General features: G+C 40.6%; 4 protein-coding genes across 8 annotated transcripts in view; 2 read left to right on the forward strand and 2 right to left on the reverse strand.

Moving 5' to 3' along the window:
* LOC131664497 (uncharacterized) overlaps positions 1-6733 on the forward strand; it is a 22696-nt gene extending 15963 nt beyond the window's left edge. Inside the window, exons 2-13 of one of the 5 annotated variants that reach the window (XR_009301939.1) lie at positions 639-795; positions 1505-1852; positions 1928-2271; positions 2549-2931; positions 3019-3890; positions 3970-4392; positions 4585-4807; positions 4884-5134; positions 5194-5405; positions 5486-5630; positions 5701-5973; positions 6068-6086. Coding sequence is in view for 4 of the 5 variants with exons in the window: in XM_058935644.1 (XP_058791627.1) it covers positions 742-795; positions 1505-1852; positions 1928-2271; positions 2549-2931; positions 3019-3890; positions 3970-4392; positions 4585-4807; positions 4884-5134; positions 5194-5405; positions 5486-5630; positions 5701-5815; positions 6068-6174 (3477 nt within the window). In the remaining variant the exon portion in view is untranslated. Of the gene's footprint in view, positions 1-638; positions 796-1504; positions 1853-1927; positions 2272-2548; positions 2932-3018; positions 3891-3969; positions 4393-4584; positions 4808-4883; positions 5135-5193; positions 5406-5485; positions 5631-5700 lie in introns of all 5 variants that reach the window. The other 4 variants (XM_058935644.1, XM_058935646.1, XM_058935645.1 and 1 more) reach the window with 4 other exon arrangements.
* A 2385-nt stretch (positions 6734-9118) lies between these two features.
* Positions 9119-10574, reverse strand: LOC131664486 (uncharacterized). The gene is made up of 2 exons (XM_058935622.1): positions 9892-10574; positions 9119-9578 (listed from the first exon to the last, which is right to left on the reverse strand). Exon 1 carries the CDS (start codon positions 10513-10515, stop codon positions 9907-9909), a length of 609 nt encoding a protein of 202 aa, XP_058791605.1. The 5' UTR covers positions 10516-10574; the 3' UTR covers positions 9119-9578; positions 9892-9906.
* Positions 10575-11218: 644 nt separating this feature from the next.
* On the reverse strand, positions 11219-12008 carry LOC131664695 (uncharacterized). The gene is made up of 3 exons (XM_058935991.1): positions 11835-12008; positions 11399-11718; positions 11219-11309 (listed from the first exon to the last, which is right to left on the reverse strand). The coding sequence occupies exons 1-3, from the start codon at positions 12006-12008 to the stop codon at positions 11219-11221; spliced, it is 585 nt and encodes a 194-aa protein (XP_058791974.1).
* A 2432-nt stretch (positions 12009-14440) lies between these two features.
* LOC131664484 (A-kinase anchor protein 10, mitochondrial) lies at positions 14441-19041 on the forward strand. The gene is made up of 9 exons (XM_058935620.1): positions 14441-14879; positions 15477-15988; positions 16079-16380; positions 16450-16573; positions 16641-16777; positions 16846-17111; positions 17185-17353; positions 17429-17561; positions 17661-19041. Exons 1-9 carry the CDS (start codon positions 14855-14857, stop codon positions 17748-17750), a joined length of 1758 nt encoding a protein of 585 aa, XP_058791603.1. The 5' UTR covers positions 14441-14854; the 3' UTR covers positions 17751-19041.
* Positions 19042-19065: the final 24 nt, after the last annotated feature.

Raw genomic sequence — 19065 nt, forward strand, 5'->3', positions numbered from 1 at the left:
TGTTCGGGGCGAAAATTCGTTCAAGGGATAACGCACGATACACGATTCACGAATGATGCATAAATCTTACTCGCATCATCGGTATCCACAGATTTATGTAGCCTTAGCTGTGGATTTTAAAGATTTCCGGGTGAAATTACTTGTTTGCTTTGTGCACATGTTCGGGAAAGTATTGATGATTGCAATTAACGTAAAATCTCCGCAACGCGATGTTTTCCCGAAATTCACTGAAATTTGCTGCTTGCATTGGGGTCCCGAGCAAAAGAATTTTTAACCCTTCGAATGGTTGCTGCTTGAACGCCAGATATCGATGTTTGTGAGTTACTTTTTTCTCGTTTAAGTTGTAGCTAAGAACGTTTTTCTTATAAGCGTCAAATTTGTTACGCTCGACTCGTGCGAAGTAAAATTTTTGCTGGATTGCCATCGCCAACAATACACCGCATCCGATGACTGCAACGAGAAAATTGCATCTGTGAAACTTTCTCTAAACTTATTGAAATAAACCGTACACTACAAAATGGTTCCCTGATTTTTCCGTATTTCAAAAGAAAACTATTTTCGGGTATTTCTAACGGTGATTTTATCTTTCTTCGATGATGAAAAACAATCTAAATTAATCTGTTTTGGTTGACTTGCAGAACGAAAACGAGAGTGAGCGCCGCTTTTAACGGCAGAATGCCTACAGCAACCACAAGCTATCAAAGACATTGTCATTGTCGAGATTAAGATCGGGGATATAACATGACCAGCACCATGTCGGCCATGGAGTTGTTGGCCAAAGAACACAATGAAAAGGTAATCACCTTCTTCTTTTTTTTAATGGCAATAATCGTTTTCTTCATTTCGATTACGAAACAGAACTTCTATTCCTCTAATTACCGTGTTCCGTACGCTTCGTTACGTTTCGAATTTTCGTTTTATGTCGCTACATTTTCATCTACTAGCTTGAGTTAATTCATTTTGATATAATTTTTTAACGAAAAGCTATTTGTAGTTCATGATAATTACTGTCTATTGGGTGTGTGACATGTAGTTGGGGAATCGCTAGAACAAATATTAGCAATGATGACTGCAGTCTTCGCCCAATCGCTCAATTAACAATTATTTAATTATTTAATCACTCGAAGTGAGCCCGCCAGGTAACAATAATTTTTGAATGAAAGATAATTCGCTGATCCTCAGCACAGAAAAATGTATTAACGTATAATTCACTAAAAGTCCCTGCATTTTCAACTATCTTATCTAACAGTTAATAAAGCCTTTGCAGTGAAAGATTTGAACGCGAACTTTGTCCGACTGTTTATAACGTATAATACACCTCTACGCTATTTGTTTCACTCTTTTGTTCTCTGATGTAAAGGACTAGCAGACCGTGTTTTAAAGTAAATAAACAAGGCAATAACAATCCTGGCGAAGTCGTAAGGATCGAGAATGTTTTGTTTCGAATCTGTGTTGCGTTGCCCTCGCAAAGTCGTAAAAAGAGAAAACTGAAAATCCATTGCAGGCAGCGATGCAGAACAGCGTGTCGCGTCAAGACTCAGGAATGCCAGGTGACGAGGAGCTGTGCTCGCCCATCGATTGTCTCGCTGAGAGCGCTAACGTAACGCTGAACATTAGCGAATCCGTGAGCAGCACTATCAACGACTCCAACACAACTCTCGACAGCGAGTGCAACATCACGGTCATTCACGTGCCACCGGCAAACGACAAATCGATCGACAAGTCGGTGCTGATCACGGGGAACGGGGACGAGGGAACACCCGTGGCCGAGAACGACAAGAAGGACGAGGGCAAGGACAGCAAGGATGGCAGCGATAGCGGTGTCGAAGGTTGCGCGGTGGAAATCCCGAGGGTACGTTGCTCTTGCAGGTCCAGAGTCGCGATGAGCGAGCAAACCTTTCGTGACCGCGTTTGTCCTCGTCAACAGGAGCAGAGACGAAACAGCGCGGATTACGAGAGCAGCTGTAACGGCGAGGCATCGTGCGACTCGAGCCTGGCGAGCTGCTGCTCGGTGTACGAGGACCCTTGTGCCACGCTACCCGACGACATCCGCTTGAACATCGAGCCTGCGAACGACAGTTACGTGGTCGTCGTTGCCCCCGTTGCTAATGGAAGTGGCGGAGGCGGCGGTGGCGGCAGCGGCGGCGGCGGCGAGGGGACCAGTGAAGCCGGTAGCGAGAGCTCATCTCTCGCCGGCAGCATTTCCGCCCGGGTGCAGACCAGGCGAGATAATGCCAACGGGGGACCTATAAAGAAGAGGATTACCACGCAGTATGTATATTTCCTCTTGTTGTTTGCGCTGGACTCTAACTTATGTTTTTCTTTTTGCAAAATGACTGCGCATTCTCAGTCATTAAGACGAGATTTCTTTTTTGCGATCTTTAGTTGCGATCGCAAGAATGGATTTTTTTAGTCTAGATTAGTAATTAAATGCCAGGAGGCTGTTCAATGAACGCTCATTTATGTCTTCTCGGATGATGCATGGGTTCAACATAAGACCTTATTTCGACGCTAATAAGTAAAATAACAATGACATTTTTATTTTTAGTGGCTCGTTTGATTCGCAAAAGAGCCAACGACCGAGTAGACCATCGATGAGTAGCATTGTTAACGGGACAACGGCAACGGGAGCTCGTGCCAAGCCAAAGACAACCACGCAACGAAATACCCTCGGCAAATCACAGAGTCTCAGCAGCAAAGATCGAGGACGTTCGCGTGAGAAATCCGTCATTACGCCGAGCAAAGAAATAATAGAATGTAAAACGAGGGACAGCTCGTTGTCTGGTGTACGAGGATCATCGGTGACGAGAAGTGCCAACTCGTGTATGGCTAGCACCGCGGCTTCGAGATCCAGAGCTAGACCGGACTCATTACCGTCGGCACTCATGACCGAGATCAATAAAGATCTTGCCCAACGTGGACGAGGAGTTGGTAAGTATCGTTTTTATTTTCTTACTGTTTTTCTTACTTGCGACTTGTATCGACATTCAAATAACGATTTGTTTTATGTGCCATCAGCAGCGACGCGGCCTAGAGGAGGATCAACGACACGAACGAGCACAATGAGTACACGAACTCCAAGCTCCACACCTTCGGAAGATGGTCGCAAGTCTTTGTCGTCGGCCCATCGTAGCACGAGTTTATATGCTGGCCGATTGGATTTGAAATCAGCTCGAATATTTGACAAAATGACATCGAGTGTGGATGGTGTCAAAGCTCTTGATACGTATGGTACATTGCCACGATCAGCCAGGCAGGGTAAATTTTCAATCCCGAAAACCAGTGATAAGCCACCGGTAAGCAGTCGCAGTCGATCGGGTAGCCGTGACGCCAGTCTCAACAGGCTTCTTGGCCGAAAAGCTGTGAACAACTCGAAGGAAAAAGGATTACCGCCTTATCCTAAGTTAGCTGAAAAAACGAAAATTTATCACGAAACATGCTCCCAAACTGGACTGACGGGTAAGGATATTGATAATTGTTTGGCTGGTGTGGTGACGATTATTCCAAATCCCGAGAGTGTCGACACTTTGGAGGGAGAAAGCCAGACTGAAGGTAGTTGGGAGGACATAAAACGACTCAAAGAGGAACTCAAAACGACGACCGAGGAAAAAAATACGATGAATTTGGAGAACGAAAAAATGAAAGCCGAATTGGAGGACTTACGAAAAAAATTGGTAGAAGAGAAGGCCGATCATGCATTCGCCAGACAGGAGCTCGACAAAAATGCGCAACGAGTGCTTGCTATGTTGGGAACACCGCAATCGGAACACACTGGTGGAAGTGATAGCTTCTTAGAGCTAGAATCTCATATACAATCGTCGGGTCAAGTCGTCGCTAGTCAGCAAGTTGAAATAGCTGATCTGCAATCGCTTTGTAGAATGCTAAGCAGAGTAAGTTGTTTAACATTATGTTTGTACTTTTCACATGATTCGGTATATGATTAATAAAACTTTGATCGTTAACTTTCAGGATTTAGAGAAAAGTTTGGCGGCGCAAAAAGCATTACTCCAGCAACAGCAAGAACTTGAGGCTGAGTCAATCGAGATGCAAGACTTTTTGCAAGAGGAAAAAGCAACACTGGAGACAGCACTGAAGGAGGCTGAAATAGAATCGAAAAAGAAAGACGAGAAAGTCAAGCAACTGACATCGGAGCTCGAGCAACAAACGGAGGAGTGTAAGCATCTTGTGAGGATCAGCGAGCAAAGAAGACAAGAAAATCTGTCACTCAGTATGAAATTAAGTGCCGTTGAAAGACGAAGCAAAGAACTCCTACTCGCTCAGGGAGCGGCTGCTTCCGGCGCTTCAGTGGCTCTTTCTGGCTTGGGTAGCCGATTAGAGGCTCTCGTCGATCAGCTTATTATGTCCTACAATATTTCTCAAAAGGATCTTGAAGTAATTAATTCAATTACTCTATTTTAACACTTAATTAGTATTAATTAGGGTTAGTGGTTGCGTTATGTGATAACTTCACTTTCCAATCTATCATTATCTTTCCAGCTTATTCGCAAAATAGAAACAATGTTATCTTTAAAAATGAATTATTGAAGAACATTTTAATGATTAATATTTTATTGTGCTCGACAGGATGTTATTTTCCATAACGAAGCATTTAGTCGAAGCAACAGCAGTGTTGAGTCGAGCCCCGTTAGTTCCAAACATAGCTTAAAAGACTGTACACCGAGCCCAAAAAGAAATTCTTTCGTTTCTGCCGTTATAGGCGCAATAAAAAATGCAGCCACGCATCCGTTTGCGACAAAACAAACTAACGATAAGAAATCTGCGGATTCTTCCAAAGCAATACAAAAAGGTTTGTTTCCATTCAAACTATATATTAATGGAAAAATGATAATCATAGTTAACACAGAATGGATTGTCTGTTTTAGACTTGAGTTTAGAATCTTCGTCCGACATATTAGACTTTGAGACAGAGCCTTGTCTCATGATGGAAAGCGTTTTAGAAGATGTTCCTTTACCAGACACTTATTCGCATAATATGGTATCTAGTTGTGATTCACTTAGACGAGTAATAAGTGTTCCTGAGGCTGTAGATGAGAGTAATCTTAGAAAGACTAAAATGCACGGTGAATCTAGTAGCTTAACTAATTTATCACAAGCTATACTTAATCGACGCAAGGTACGTCGGAAAAAGATGGATGTTTTTTAATATTAATAATACTCGAATAACTGTTTTAGGTTGAAGACGAAGAGGAAGATATTTGCGAGTCAGTGAGTGAATCAGAAATCGGACCGTCCGAATGTCCACTACCACTGACTGATTACTGTCCAACCACTAGTCTAGTTGATCAAGTTATCGACGTTGACAATCTCGTAACGAAGCTTTTGAAAGTTTTACGTATTATACAGCTTGACAATGACACGTGTATTCAAGAATTGAAAGATGAAAAGTAAGAATCACTTGTTTTTCTCGTTCAAATATTGATACAAAAATTTGGCAATGTATTAAATCTATTGCTTTCATTCGCAGAGCTGAGTTAGAAATGAGACTAGAAATTTATCTGGCTGAGAGAAAGGCTGTAGAAAGTGGACAAGATTACGATAAGGAGAATATGAGTTATGGCATTAATGATCAAACAGTTGTAATCGAGAACTGTAAACATGTGATAAGCGAGGTAAATTTTTGAGATAATTTTAACGAGTAGTAAGAATAATTTTTATAAGTTGATGAGATGATTTTTTTAGCTAACTAACACAAAGGAATTGATTGACGACGGCCAAATGGAAAAAAGTATGTATATTTCAGAAGAGTCGAGAAATGAAAGTCAAAATGCAAATCCGACAATTCTTCTTTCATCAAGTGCGTGCTCTTAAACTATAGAAATTTAAGAAAACTCTATTTTTATCCATTGATGAGTCAATTTCCTTCTTCTGATCAATAATTTATCAAATATACTCTGCAATTAAATAGTCTATTATTACCAGTAAAAGAAAAACCTAACAGAAAAAGTATCGAAAGTATAATAATATATTTAATTGATTGTAAAATAGTATATAACAAAAATTATATTCATTCTATTAATTTTTTTCAACAATTTCTGTGAAATTATAGGAGTACAAAAGCGACATATTAATGAACTTAAGAAGAAAGATTGCAATGTGATTGTTTCCGCTAAGTATAAACAAAATGCCAGTGATCAAATGGGTAGTTGTATATAACGAAATGTTAGGGATTTTACTATGTAAGCTGACTAAAAAAGTTTAGAGAGACGTTGAAGCAAGATGATGTTATTTATGATGGCTTACGAAAAAATGTTATTAAAAAAGCAATTTCTTCATTCATTTATTGATGAAAATTAAAAAAAGTAAAACGAGCTTCCCTGCTGATTCTTCTGTGAAACTTTGCTAGTATCGCTTCATCTAATATATGTAGCAAACGTTTTTATCGAACTAACTTTGGACGTTTTTCGCTTGTTTCGTACGCTTTAGCTGTACAGAGAACTGAATGTTTCATTTATAGCAGCGTTATGACGACACACCTGTTCGCACAGGCTAAAAGTCACTTTATGTAGCGTCCGACGAGCTTTCATTGTTGTACAGCTGAATTATATCATTATAGAATATATTATATCATTTTTATACAAGTTGCATATACCATGTCAGCGTACTAAAAAGAAAAAAACAAAAGAAATAAATAAGGTTGTACCAAATCGACAAAGTCGGCTGGTGATCGATTGATATGTAACTATTAATTTTTAAAAAAGAAATACATTTTTTTTCCATATAAAAAGCCTACTTTATTATTATTCTTTTGTTATTGACGCTTTAGATATGTATATCTAGTATCACTTAAACAAATTCTTAAACTATTTTATCACGTTTAAATGAAATTCTAGTACATTGAATAAGGCGCTTGTTGGAGTCTATGATGGATGATTAAAAGGATAAAAGTGTATTGTTTTACGAAACTATTTTTGCTGTTGATGTGCGACATGCTGCTGCGCGTGACGGAATCTCTTCAGGAAGGGTGCCAACAAGTGTGAAATACGGAGACCAGGTCTGAAATTGAAACCGTTCTTCTGTTAACCGGAAAATACGTATAAACAACTTTTAATAGTCGATGTTCCACTTACTTATGGGTTTCATGTGCAACATCCTGATTACTTTTAAATGAAAATATCTTTTCGGCGTCCGCTTTTGGCTTGTCCTCATCTTTGTCTGGCTTCGGCATGGGCTTGTGGCTGTCGGCGAAAAATGTCGTTAAATTTGGTTCAAGTGCGGCGCCGGCCAATAGAAGTGTCTCCGCGGGTGCCATAATAAACACTAGACCGTCGACTGAAAAGTTAATTGAAACAATTTTTCGTTAAAATGGTCAACCAATATTAAAAAGAAATGTTCGCGTAATTATTTACTGCAACTCCAATCATAAAAGAATAACATTTGGAACAAATGACCTTTAAGTCTGAAGTTCTCGGTGCCATTCTGTCGTTGGTCGTAATGAGTGGTGAACACCGGTTTGTCTTTAGGTTCGTTAGCTGATTGCAGGTCGTTGAGCTCAGGCTTGGAATCGCGCATATGAACCAGCAAAGGATTCGTCTCTGCGCCGATGACCAATAAGGCAAACGCGAGTAGGATAGCTTTCATGGCAACCGTCTGCTTTTTAATTTATCTGATAGAGAAATGACTACGTCTAAATGTACATTATGGTGAATGGAGACAAATAACGATGAATTCTTGTTTTCGGTCGAGCTAGTTTACTATAGTAAGACTGAGCGTGAAACTCTAATCTGAGAGAACATCTACTGAAGCAGTTATGTGGCTTTTGAGATCCGTTGAGTTGTGCAGCAGTTTATTTTCCAAGAGCCGTAAGACGATGCGTGAGAGAATGCCGAATATAATTATACAGGTACGCGAGATATTTTGAAGTATCTTTTCTTTCGAAATTTATGAGATCTATCGGCTGATAATACAATTTTACGTAGTAATATTTTTTTAGTGTTTCGTTAGAATGTTCGTTGTGTAAATTGACCGATACTGCAGTTTCTACTTATAAACGGCGACGTTTCCAAAAGTAAGTGTGAAGAATTTTGCATAATTTTAAAGCAAAAGCAGAGACTAAATGCAACTAGATGAAGTTTTCAAAATACCTGAGATGCCTTCAAAATATAAATCCTGGTAAGGATGATGTTGGCAGCTTGATTCCCTTTGGCGCTTTGCGCTCGAGCTCGTAGCGGAACGCTGCGTCTACCTCCCCACTATGTGAACCCCTGCACATGTGTGCGCGTATTTCTGTGTGAGCGTTATATCCAGGAGTAAAATCTTGTTCTCACTGCTTGGTCAAGTTCAAGGACCTCAATAATCTTGGTCTTCTGCAGCGCTCTGATAGTTGGAAATGGTTGGGATATCCAAAGTACGACGATCGATCGAGCGGAGCAGAGGTCTCGTGTGAGTGCGGATCACTGGAACCCCGTTATACGTGCTGGTCGTGTAGGATCTTCAAGCTGAAACGCTCATGACGTGAACCAACGACGATCGTTTTCTGGACAACAATTTTATCGATGAGCGACGTAATCTGCAATTAATTATCCTGACAACGTCGGCTCTTTTCATAAACGCAAGTATCGAGCCAAGCTTTTAATTGGCGATCCCAATGGCTGTCCTACAGATCGGCGTGGATAAAACGAAGTGACGAACGAACGTTGATTGGCAATACCCACGAGAAATTGGCGCGGACCAATCGAATTCTCGGAATGAGCGCCAGGCCGCTTTTAGGACGGTAAAGGACGAGCGATTCTCTCGGCGAGCACGTATGCGCAACGTAGCTATCGTCCACGGGCAGGCGAAAGCCAAGGGGCCAACGTCGGACGTTGGCCTCGTCCGCGCGCGATCCCCCTTTCCCCCCGCGCGCTCGTAGGCCGCCACTTTTTGCTCCCGTCGCGCTTCTCCTCCGAAAGTTCTTCCGCGATGCCGAGCTTTACGGGGGAATTTTGGCGCTGTTCGTCCTCTCGGCGCGTGCGACGCCATTACGGCTCTCGTACCATTCATCCGCGCTCGGCCCCGGCTCGGCTACAATCAAACTTTAGACGGCCGTGCAGTCGGCAACGAACATTCGATTCATCGGGAACAACGGTAATGAGCAAGGACGGATCGTGTGTTTGGAAAATCCATTTATTACTCAAACAAATTACATATGCGCATACAAACGTAGTCGTGGAGTACACCTTACGAACGAAAAATTCATTTGGTGGTATCTGCATAAGTATAAGAGAAGAGATATCTGCTGTTCGCATCAGCACGCCATTCGTATGAAGGAGGAAGCGGAGACGTCGCGCTAATGCGAATCGGATACGTATATAAACTTATGAGACTACTCACGTGTCGCCGTCGACAAGTTGTGCAATTCGCTCTCTTTCTTGTTCCCGGCTGATTTAAATTTTTGCAGACAGACGTGCAATTTTGACGCGAGAGCGCGTACAGTAATGTCGCGACGTCAGTGGATTGATTCACCTTTTCGGACTACAACGATATCTGCTTTGCGTCTAATATATTCCACATTTTACCCGACCCATCTCATGGCTTTCTTTGCCTCGAGGTTCTATTCACTCACTGTATTTCGATAATATCTGCAATATACGTTACACTATTCATATCAAAATATTTATCTATGCTTTTTGCGAGCTTCTCATGTGTATATTATTACATTTGATAATACATGCAGTATGTTGTACAGTAGTATCACTTATTTCTTTAATAATTATACGTGACGTAATGAATAAAAAGAAGTAATGCTATAATGCACGTTGACAATTTTGACGACGTAATCTCATCAGCGGGTAACCGATTTTTCGTTCTCTTGCGAACGAAACGAGTAGCAGCTAAATATAAAAATGCAAGTGTGAAAGAGCGAACAAAAGTGCGTGCATGGTTGTGACTTACAACTAAAGAATGGCCTTAATCCTGCTTGCAGACGCCGAACCGATCGCGGCTTCGGCCAGGCCCACAAGCCTCAATCGCATCCCCGATGAGCTTGAGGCTTTGCGGGTCGTGAACCGAGTCAACGAACTTGTACTTGCTCGACAGGAAAGACTTGCTCTTCTCGGCAGCGTGCGAGGCGGCTTCCCTGGGCCTGAGATTCCTCAGTGTCCTGGCGACTTGGCCGACGTCCCTCGTCGCCTCGTCGCTCTTGCTCTCGCCGTCCGCGTGGCTCTGGATCAGCACGACCACGGCCTCGTCGCCGGCGCTCTTCGCGGGTCGCTCGCCGAGGGAAACGTCGTCCAGGCCCTTGCTGCCATTAGCGTCGGCCGCGGCGTTCGCCTCCGAGTCGGCCTCCGCGTGCACGGGCACTCGGTTGCTCTTGGTGTCGGCGAGCAACGAGGCCACCGAGCCGAGAAGGTCGAAGCCCGACGACGACGACGACGGCCTTGCGAGCACGATCACGAAGTTGTCGAGGTCGACCTTCACGTTGAGATCGCCTTCCTGACGTTGATCGTAGCTCGCGAGCGGCGGTGCCGCCGAGCTCGAGCCCAGCAGCGACAGCAAGCCCACCAGCAGGAGCTTCATGGCGAGTTGGCGGGCGTTGACGATGCGTCGGGCGCGCTGGCTCTGCCGCGACTGCACACCTCGATGCGGTAATAGCGTACGCTCTCGCGACGAGCGACGGGCAGGGGAAGCGCCTCTCTCTCTCTCTCTCTCTCTCTCTCTCTCTCTCACTGCGGAGGGAGACCGATGCCCCGTGCGGCTTCTGGATGATTACGCTGGCTTCGGCTTCAATTGTCTCAGATCGAAACGTCATTTGCGTACCGTGCCAGGGGTTTTCGAACCTTCCAAACGAGTTCGGAGGAGTTTGCTCTTCTTAATTAGCGAGGGCTACTTTTTTTGTTTGGTTAACGGGGACGAAGTTCAGCTTTCAAGGATGTCAGATGTTGCGAAACAGACGGCTTCTCCGAGGTGCGCGATTTATGGACTCGCGATTCAAACCATACTCTACCCAAAGTACATCGAATCTATACACAAGCGAGTGCGAATGAAAGAAAAGCTCGGTCAACATTTTATTATTTATTGTCGTGAATTTCATATAAAACTTAAATCTAAACGCAGAAGGGGAAAGAAGTGTGGCGCGAGGCAGAGCAATGTAAAAAAAATTAGACAAATCGAAGACTTAGGCTGAGGAGTAATCTCGACGAGCGTGACATAGGAACGTGGATGTGGAGTATCGCCCTCATCTCTCTCTCTTTCTCTCTCTCTCTCTTTCGACACAATTAGATTACGCGTCAGCACCGTTCATCGAGCGTCCGCCGAAGAGCTGCGATTTTCCCAGCAGAGCTGGCGCCAATCGCATCAGCGCTGCTCTTGGCCTGCAACGATCGATAAACGTGAGGAGCAAGGCTTGAAAAGTGCGCGCGGGCAACGTCGAAGTGGACGTGGGCGCGACGCAGCAACCTACGAAATGAAGGAATGCCGTCGCTTGAAGCACCTGCCCGAGCGCATTTGGAAGCCCGTAGGGCAGCGCTTCCTCGACTCCGCCGTGCCTAGTGTCGGCCGTCTGGTCGTGCTCGCGGTGGTGGCGGCGGCGGCGGCCGTCGTCGTGGTCGGTTCCGCCGAGCTGTCGGCCTCGATCGGGGGCCGCTCGGTCGAGCCGACAACGCCTGGAGCGGGCTCGCCGCTCGTACTCGAGGGCTCGGGGGTCGTCGTCGTCGTCGTCGTCCTCTTGGTGCTCGGCTTCACTGTGAAGTCCGCGTCGTCGTACAGCGGATAGTCGTAGCTCTGTAACGGGCAGCGAAGTCGAGAGAAGAAAAAAGAGACGTGGGACGTCGGCCTGTGGGTGGTCAGGTCGCCGACGAAGCAAAGGAAAGAGAATTAGAGCGCGGCAGCCAACTTACGTAGTCGCCGAGAAAGTCCGAGTCGACGATCGCGACGATCTGCAAGTCCTTGACGTCGACCTGCACGTTAATTTTACCCTCCTGCCTCTGGTCGTAGCTGGCAGGCTGGCCGACGACGAGCGCAGCGATCGGGCCGAGTAGCCAAGCGAGGCCTGATAACCCAGTGCGAGTCATTGTAGGTTGTAGCGCGCGTTGTAGATTCGACGGGAGCCAGGCTAAAAATGAGAAGAGGAGCGTGCCACGGGGGAGCGCGAGGCGCCGAGAGAGCGAGACCGGGAGAAAGAAGAGAAAGAGAACCGGTATGGTGGGTACGAAACGCGTGCGTGTAGAGCGCTGTAGACAGGGACGTTGGCCTCTCGAGGTGCAAGGTCAAGGGCGTGATTGATCGGCACTTGCCTGCGGTAACAGCGAGGCGGCCTCCCCGATCGTCGTACGCGCGTTCGTCTTCTTACGCGCGAGGCTCGCCTTAATAATAGATGCAGCTCTTGAGCGCACTTCTGCGGGCGTGCGGCTCGTTCCGCCGATTATAGCTTGCGGACAAGGACGATGGTTTTAAACGAATCCGGAGAGATGTTATTCGCAGCGATTGGGGTTGCGTTTCGGACAACGGACTGCTGCTCCTGTTCGCGTCCTATCGATTTCAGTGTTGATCCAAGCCTCGAGTATAGCTCGCAATTTGCCGTGGGTACGCGTAAAAAACAAGCAAAACTTTCATAACGGATTAAAACGAGTTCAACGGCTGCGACTTTCGCGCGCCAACTTTGATACCCTTCCACGGGCTTTTTTGCGCGAAATCGCCGAGTTGATACACGAAAACCGGTTTCATACAAGCGGAGGCACATATTTCCAGGATTCGCTGTAGATCTTTCGACGCGCCGACGAATTTTTAACGAGTACTATTATCGGTAATCTTAACAGTCACGCCGCGATCAACGATAAGTGTCTAGCATTTCATGGACATCGCGTAGTAGAATATCATACCAGCCAAGCAACTGACAATGTACGCATGTACGAATAAACTAGTTTGTTGAGTTGTGTTCGAGATGTACAAGCTAATATTTTATATACTTCTTTGTACAAATCGCTAATCGTTGTTTTTGTTTTGCACTTTTCACAATATTGTTAAATATCAAAAACAAACTCCCAACTATCTTTCGGTGTACGTTGTTTTACTTGTGTGATATCTACATCTACATATGTACATAAATATGTACAATAGGATAAACAAGTTTGTACTAAATATTATAATTCAAAAATTCGTCATTTATTCCACACGCAGGCTATCTAAAAACATTCTCCAATAGACAGAGAGACAGGCAGAGTTGCTCGGCAGCTTCATTTTATACGTATTCGATTCCAAATGTTTTTTAAAGAAATGACAACCGCACTCCCATGGATCCTTTATACGTTACATTTGTTGCAAAAATGTGCATTCGTAAAATACTTACCCCTAGTCTAAAGCATTAAACATGTTTTCGTCACTATACGCTGGCTCTGAATGCACTGCAATGCTTTATGTATATTACTCAAACAACGTTTCAAGTGAAACTGATTATACTGACATCTTACAATTAGTTTGAAATTAAAAATACATGTACTAACTTATCTTAGCAGGTATAACGGTAACCTACACTTTACAACAACGATTAGATTATAACACTTCGTCATACTGCCATTTATTTACATAAAACTGAGTGGTTGTAGGGAAAAAATACAATCTGTCTCGAATATTTGCTATTAAATATTATTTAAAAAATTAGAAATAATAAACATTCATATTTTCGTTTGCGCGATACTACAATTTTCTTTTCTAATTTACGCTTTTAACAAAAATTACGAATAAATTACTGTAATTGTAAGCATTATAAGCTTATTTTGCAGTTTTATCACATCCGCCTCTTATTATAGTCAATAATACAAGTATTTAAAGACGATTCTTGTAAATATCAAGTAGGAATAATTCGATCTGCTTCTGCCGATTTTCTTTGTTTCAATCTAATCGTTCAAACAGTAAAAAATTGTACTCTTTTTGTATGTTCCATCTTAAAAAATGTATCTTGTTCACATTAAAATGTAACTGTCACAGCGATTTCGTTCTTGCCAATTATCAATTTTTACTTAACAATTTTATTTTCTTAATTCTACAAAAAAAATTCTACAGGGACTCGGCTTTGCGCATACTCAAGGAATCGTGAAAATGCTTACAATCTCGTCCCACGCACATCGTATCGAACAATAAAGTTAGATACATACGCGAGAAAGTAATTTCAGCCTCGTGTGGCCTCTTCACGTGGCAAACGTCCACACGAGGCTGAAATTGTTTTTTCGCACTAGTACCCAAATGTACTGTACCTATCATTCGTATTTGTCACCATTTTTCCATGATATGCTCAATATAAGCACCTATCAGGCTCATCAAAGCTAATAATTCGCATAAGGCTTCCGCGCAACAATTCAAACAGTTTCGCGCTCGGTCGAACATACATCGCGCGCTCTCTCGCATCAACGCTCCACGTACCAGTCACCACTACTACTAACGCGCGATTCATAACACACCCACGACTTTCTCGCGCATCCTCTATCTTTCTCGCGTACTATAGCATAATGTGCGTCCAATGCATGACACTTTGACATCGCGAAAGGCTACCGCGTAGATTCTCACTCTTTCGCTCTTGCTCACAAATATTTATCTCAATCCTCAGCTGTGCGGAACGTACCTCAGTGTGTCGGTGTCAAGTTGTAAGCAGTTACAAGAGTGTTACGGAACAAAGCTCCCAGGGACGCGCAAGCGAAAAGGCTTCCAATTAATCGTTGTTGACGTTGTTATTGTCATGCTTGATGCATTGTTTTATTAAGTTTTGAGATCATATATTTATCTGTTGTACACCTGTGTGTGGCGAAGATGTCATTTAGGACAAAGATCTACGTTTGTCGCTGCTGAAGATAGTTGTGTCTGATCATTAATAGAAATAACATCCGCCTCGCAGAGTCTACGATGATTCGCCGTTTGCCACCACACGATGTTACAGTTCTTTAGGAAAGCCGGTAATTATAATCCTATCAGTTAAATTTGCTTCACAAATTGATTGGTTCAGCCTGTCGAGTGTTCATTCTGCGGGTTTCATTGACGACACTTCCTCTTTCTCTCTCTCTCTCTCTCTCTTTTTCAAGCCAGTACGTCGGGAGCAGGAGTTATTCATCGTTTATTTAACTATTAATTCCGTTTATATTTGAATAGTTTGAGCTTGATTGATAGTTAAACTGCTTTGCTCTTGTACGAGATTTGAATGAATCATTACAGCTTTGCAATTTTATATTTGTTATTGCCACGAGCGATGCCTAACATAACCTTATTATCAAAACAATGTGCAAGTTTGTCTGATACAGAGTTATGGAAATATCACCAGATAAAGTTATCTCTTTCGAATTCAATGAAACAACGATATACATTGAAATTTTCACGTAAAGCTCGAACGGTTTCTACTCGTTGACATATCGCGTGGATTCCGTGCTTTCGTTTCATATTTTAACTATTCATTTATTAACTTAAGTCCATAAATTTTTCAAGATATCTAATTTCACTTGTGTAAGAACAGTTGTATGTTACAATAAAATTATTGCTAAAATAGTCATATTATTCAGGACATAAGGATAAAACCAAGTCTTCACACAGTTCCCCCACAAAGTCTCATACAAGTCGAGAAGAGCTAATTGGAGATGGATTTGCAGCTGCTTCCAATGTGGCATCACCAAGCTCATTATGCAGCTTCGAGGAGGAAGAGGAAGATGATGTGCTTGAAGATGCCAAACATCAATTTAACAACTTTCGTTCACAGCTCTCAAAAACATTACCTGAAATCCTTGCAGATAAAGGTGCATTGGGATATTTTATTCAGTTTATGGAGTGGAGGAAAGAGACAGCATTGATTAAGTTTTGGTTGGAATTGGAATGTCTTTGTGGTGCTTATACAACTATAGGAGCTTTAAATATTAAGGATGAAAGTTCTAAAAATTCCAGGGAGCTTATTAATTCTAAACTCAATACAGAAGGTATTGATAATTGTGCCTGTAGCATAATATCCAATAGCATTAATGATCTTGAACTTGATACTTCGTCATTAGATTGTAATGTAAATAGTTCTGTACACAGTTTGGTAAGCATAAATGTAGTAATAAATTAGTAAATTCTTTTCTTTACCTTTTTAACTATGAAGCCTAATAAAAACATGTTATTTTACCGCCAGCCATCTTTAAGTACTGTCAACAAAAACAAATCAAATTCTAACCCACCAAAGAATAGCTCAATAATAAATAGTGAATACAAAAGAAATTGCAAATTCAGAGAATACAAAGATTCATCATTATTACAGCAAGATGCAATTCGTATATATAAGAAATATTTGGCAAAAGATACTCTTGGTACCAATCGCATTATAGAAGAATTAAAACAAAATATAAAGAAATCTGCAATGACTGAAGATACCGAAATAACACTGAAATATCTAACAGAAGCCCAAAAAATAGTATATGATATTTTGGAAAAAGAGTAGGTATTGATTAATATGAATTATAATAATAAAGTATACTAATTTCGATATAATTCATTTTTTGATAGATATATCAACGATTTTTTGAGAAGTGATTTTCACTGTAAACATCAAATTGATGTTTTGACCAGTGGTAATGTACAGATGGCAGATATATTATATAATGAAACTGCCTTCTTTTACTTTATGGAGGTAATTAAAATTTATTTGTCCAATCTTTTATAGATCACCTGATATTAATTCAATAATTATTTTTTAGTTTATGGAAATAGAAAATAAACGCGAACTTTTGGACTTTTGGATGACTGCGATGAATTACAAACAAATTTTACTAGAAAAAGGAGCTATGGCTGATCAAACAGATGCTCAAACTGATGCTCTCATAATCTATGACAAGTTGGTATTTGAGACAGATATATCACTTTTCTTTGTAAGTATAAATAATAACATTTTTCTCTTTCTAGATATTTCAGTTTACAAGCGACGATGCCTTTAGGATTTACGGATAAAATTCGATTCCAAGTTGAACAAAATATTTGTCGGGAGGATGGAAAAGCTCCTCAACCAGATTGTTTTGATCAACCATGTTATATCGTCTATAATTTCCTAGATAAGCATTACCTTCCATCATTTTTACAATCTCAATTGTTTTATAAATATTTGTCAGAATTGATAAATACTGTTCAAAATAGTAATTATCCCGTTTATCACCCGTCACTTCGGAGAGCAGGTACTTTTTTCAGGCTTTATTTAATCATAACTATTAAGTCACTGAAATAGTTAAAATTCCATTATTATTTAAGGGTCTGATTGCAGTAGTGAAATGAGCTCTATTAGTAATGTCACAAGCCCCATATTAACAAAAAGTGAAGAAAAAAAGCAATCAAGGTACAATTCATTCAATGGAGGAATGAATATTGACACTAAACAGCTTTACGATCCTGACTCTTTATGGAAAAGAAACAAATCAAGGTATAGTAACCATCGAATCAAAAATCTTTGCAAATTTCCATATTTTATACCCTAAATTTCAATTTTACGTTTTAGCCTGAGCGTTGGTTACGTTGACAGTATGGGAAGATTTGTAACTGAAATTGAACCCGATCCATATCGTAAAAATGATAGAGAATCACGATTATCACGAGCTGTTAAAAGACTGGTACACATCGAACAAAACGAGGTAAATACTGATAATGTTTTCTTTTTAATTTAACGATTCATAATAAATATATTGAATTCTATTATTCAATGTGTATTTACATTTATTTATTAATTCTAGACGAAAGAAGAATCTGCGTGGAAAATAGCCGAAATGATAGTTCGCGATGTTACATCGTTGACACTTGGAGCAACTGATCTTCCATCTTAATAGGACTGATTTTGAGCTGCTCAACAAGCAACATTTAAGGACATGTTTACAATTAATTATTAATTTTTGAAAAAAATAGATTTGTGTTCGAATTCAATCAATGCTCAACGAAAACAAGCAGTGCTTCTGATAATTTTTTTTATAAAATTTTAACAAGTAGAAATTTTTTAAATCATTGTTACAATGTACAAGGAGTTTTTTTAGTTATTTACGTTTAATAGCACAAAATAATTTCTTGTATCAAGAAGCGCTTATTTCCGTCTTGGTAATTTTCCTGTGATCATGAAATTTTATACTTTTTAAAACTTTTTGAAACCGATGGGTTCGATGAATTTGTCGATCTTTTTGAATCGACAAGAGACCTTCCATGATGATGAGATTATTATGAAGTATTTTATTATTATTTACAAAAGTTATTAGATTAAAAAAAAATAAATTTTGTTGTAAAGTTGAAGTTCAAGAAGAGCATAGCATGACCTATCAATCACTATGTGTATTTTGTGATATGCACTTGTAATGCATCAAAATAGTATGTTACATGTCACCTAATTAATAATGAAGTTTCATCGCCTGAGTAATATTATTATTCTTTTAATGAGTAAACGTTGATTATTAGATTGATTAAATTATTTAAAAATGTTCTATAAGCCTTAATAATCATTAGTAATTATTCAAAAGTTTCCACCAGAAACTATAAACTAAATTATTAATGACCTAAAAAGAAAGAGAGGACTATTAGAGAGGAATAAAAATATTTCATGATATCAGAGAATAATTTATTTGCATAAAAAAAAAAAAGAAAAACAAAGCAAGAATAAAAATTAAGATGACCTATATTTTCTTAAAATACATTTTTACACGGTGCTAAAACTATTAAATGGACGGCGATGGTGAGTCGTATAATCATTTGTAAAAAACATAAGTTATATGTAAATAAATACGCTCGTTTCGATACTTTCACACTGTACGAATACATAGTATATAAATAATTTTTAATGTAAATTATCATAGATAAAGAGCATAGTTACGATTATGATTTGCATATGATCTAAAAAAAGAAAATCATAGTTACATCGCCTGTGTATATATATATATATAAACTAATTAACTTGTAAAATATAGCGATCCTATTTGGTTCCGGGTGAATAAAACTATACATTCAATAAAGAGAAAACATACTTCTTCTTAAAAAAAGTCCCACAGTCTCTATTTCATAAATTTTTCGATTTGACGAATCTTATTATTAGCATTAGTATATGTACACGCGTTTATTTTGTTCGGGTTATTGGCTTATTCGTTAGTTGAGTCTCACTTA

Source organism: Phymastichus coffea, unplaced genomic scaffold (genome assembly GCF_024137745.1).
Source record: "Phymastichus coffea isolate CEN01 unplaced genomic scaffold, Cenicafe_Pcof_1.1 PCOF00044, whole genome shotgun sequence".
Classification (NCBI taxonomy): domain Eukaryota; kingdom Metazoa; phylum Arthropoda; class Insecta; order Hymenoptera; family Eulophidae; genus Phymastichus; species Phymastichus coffea.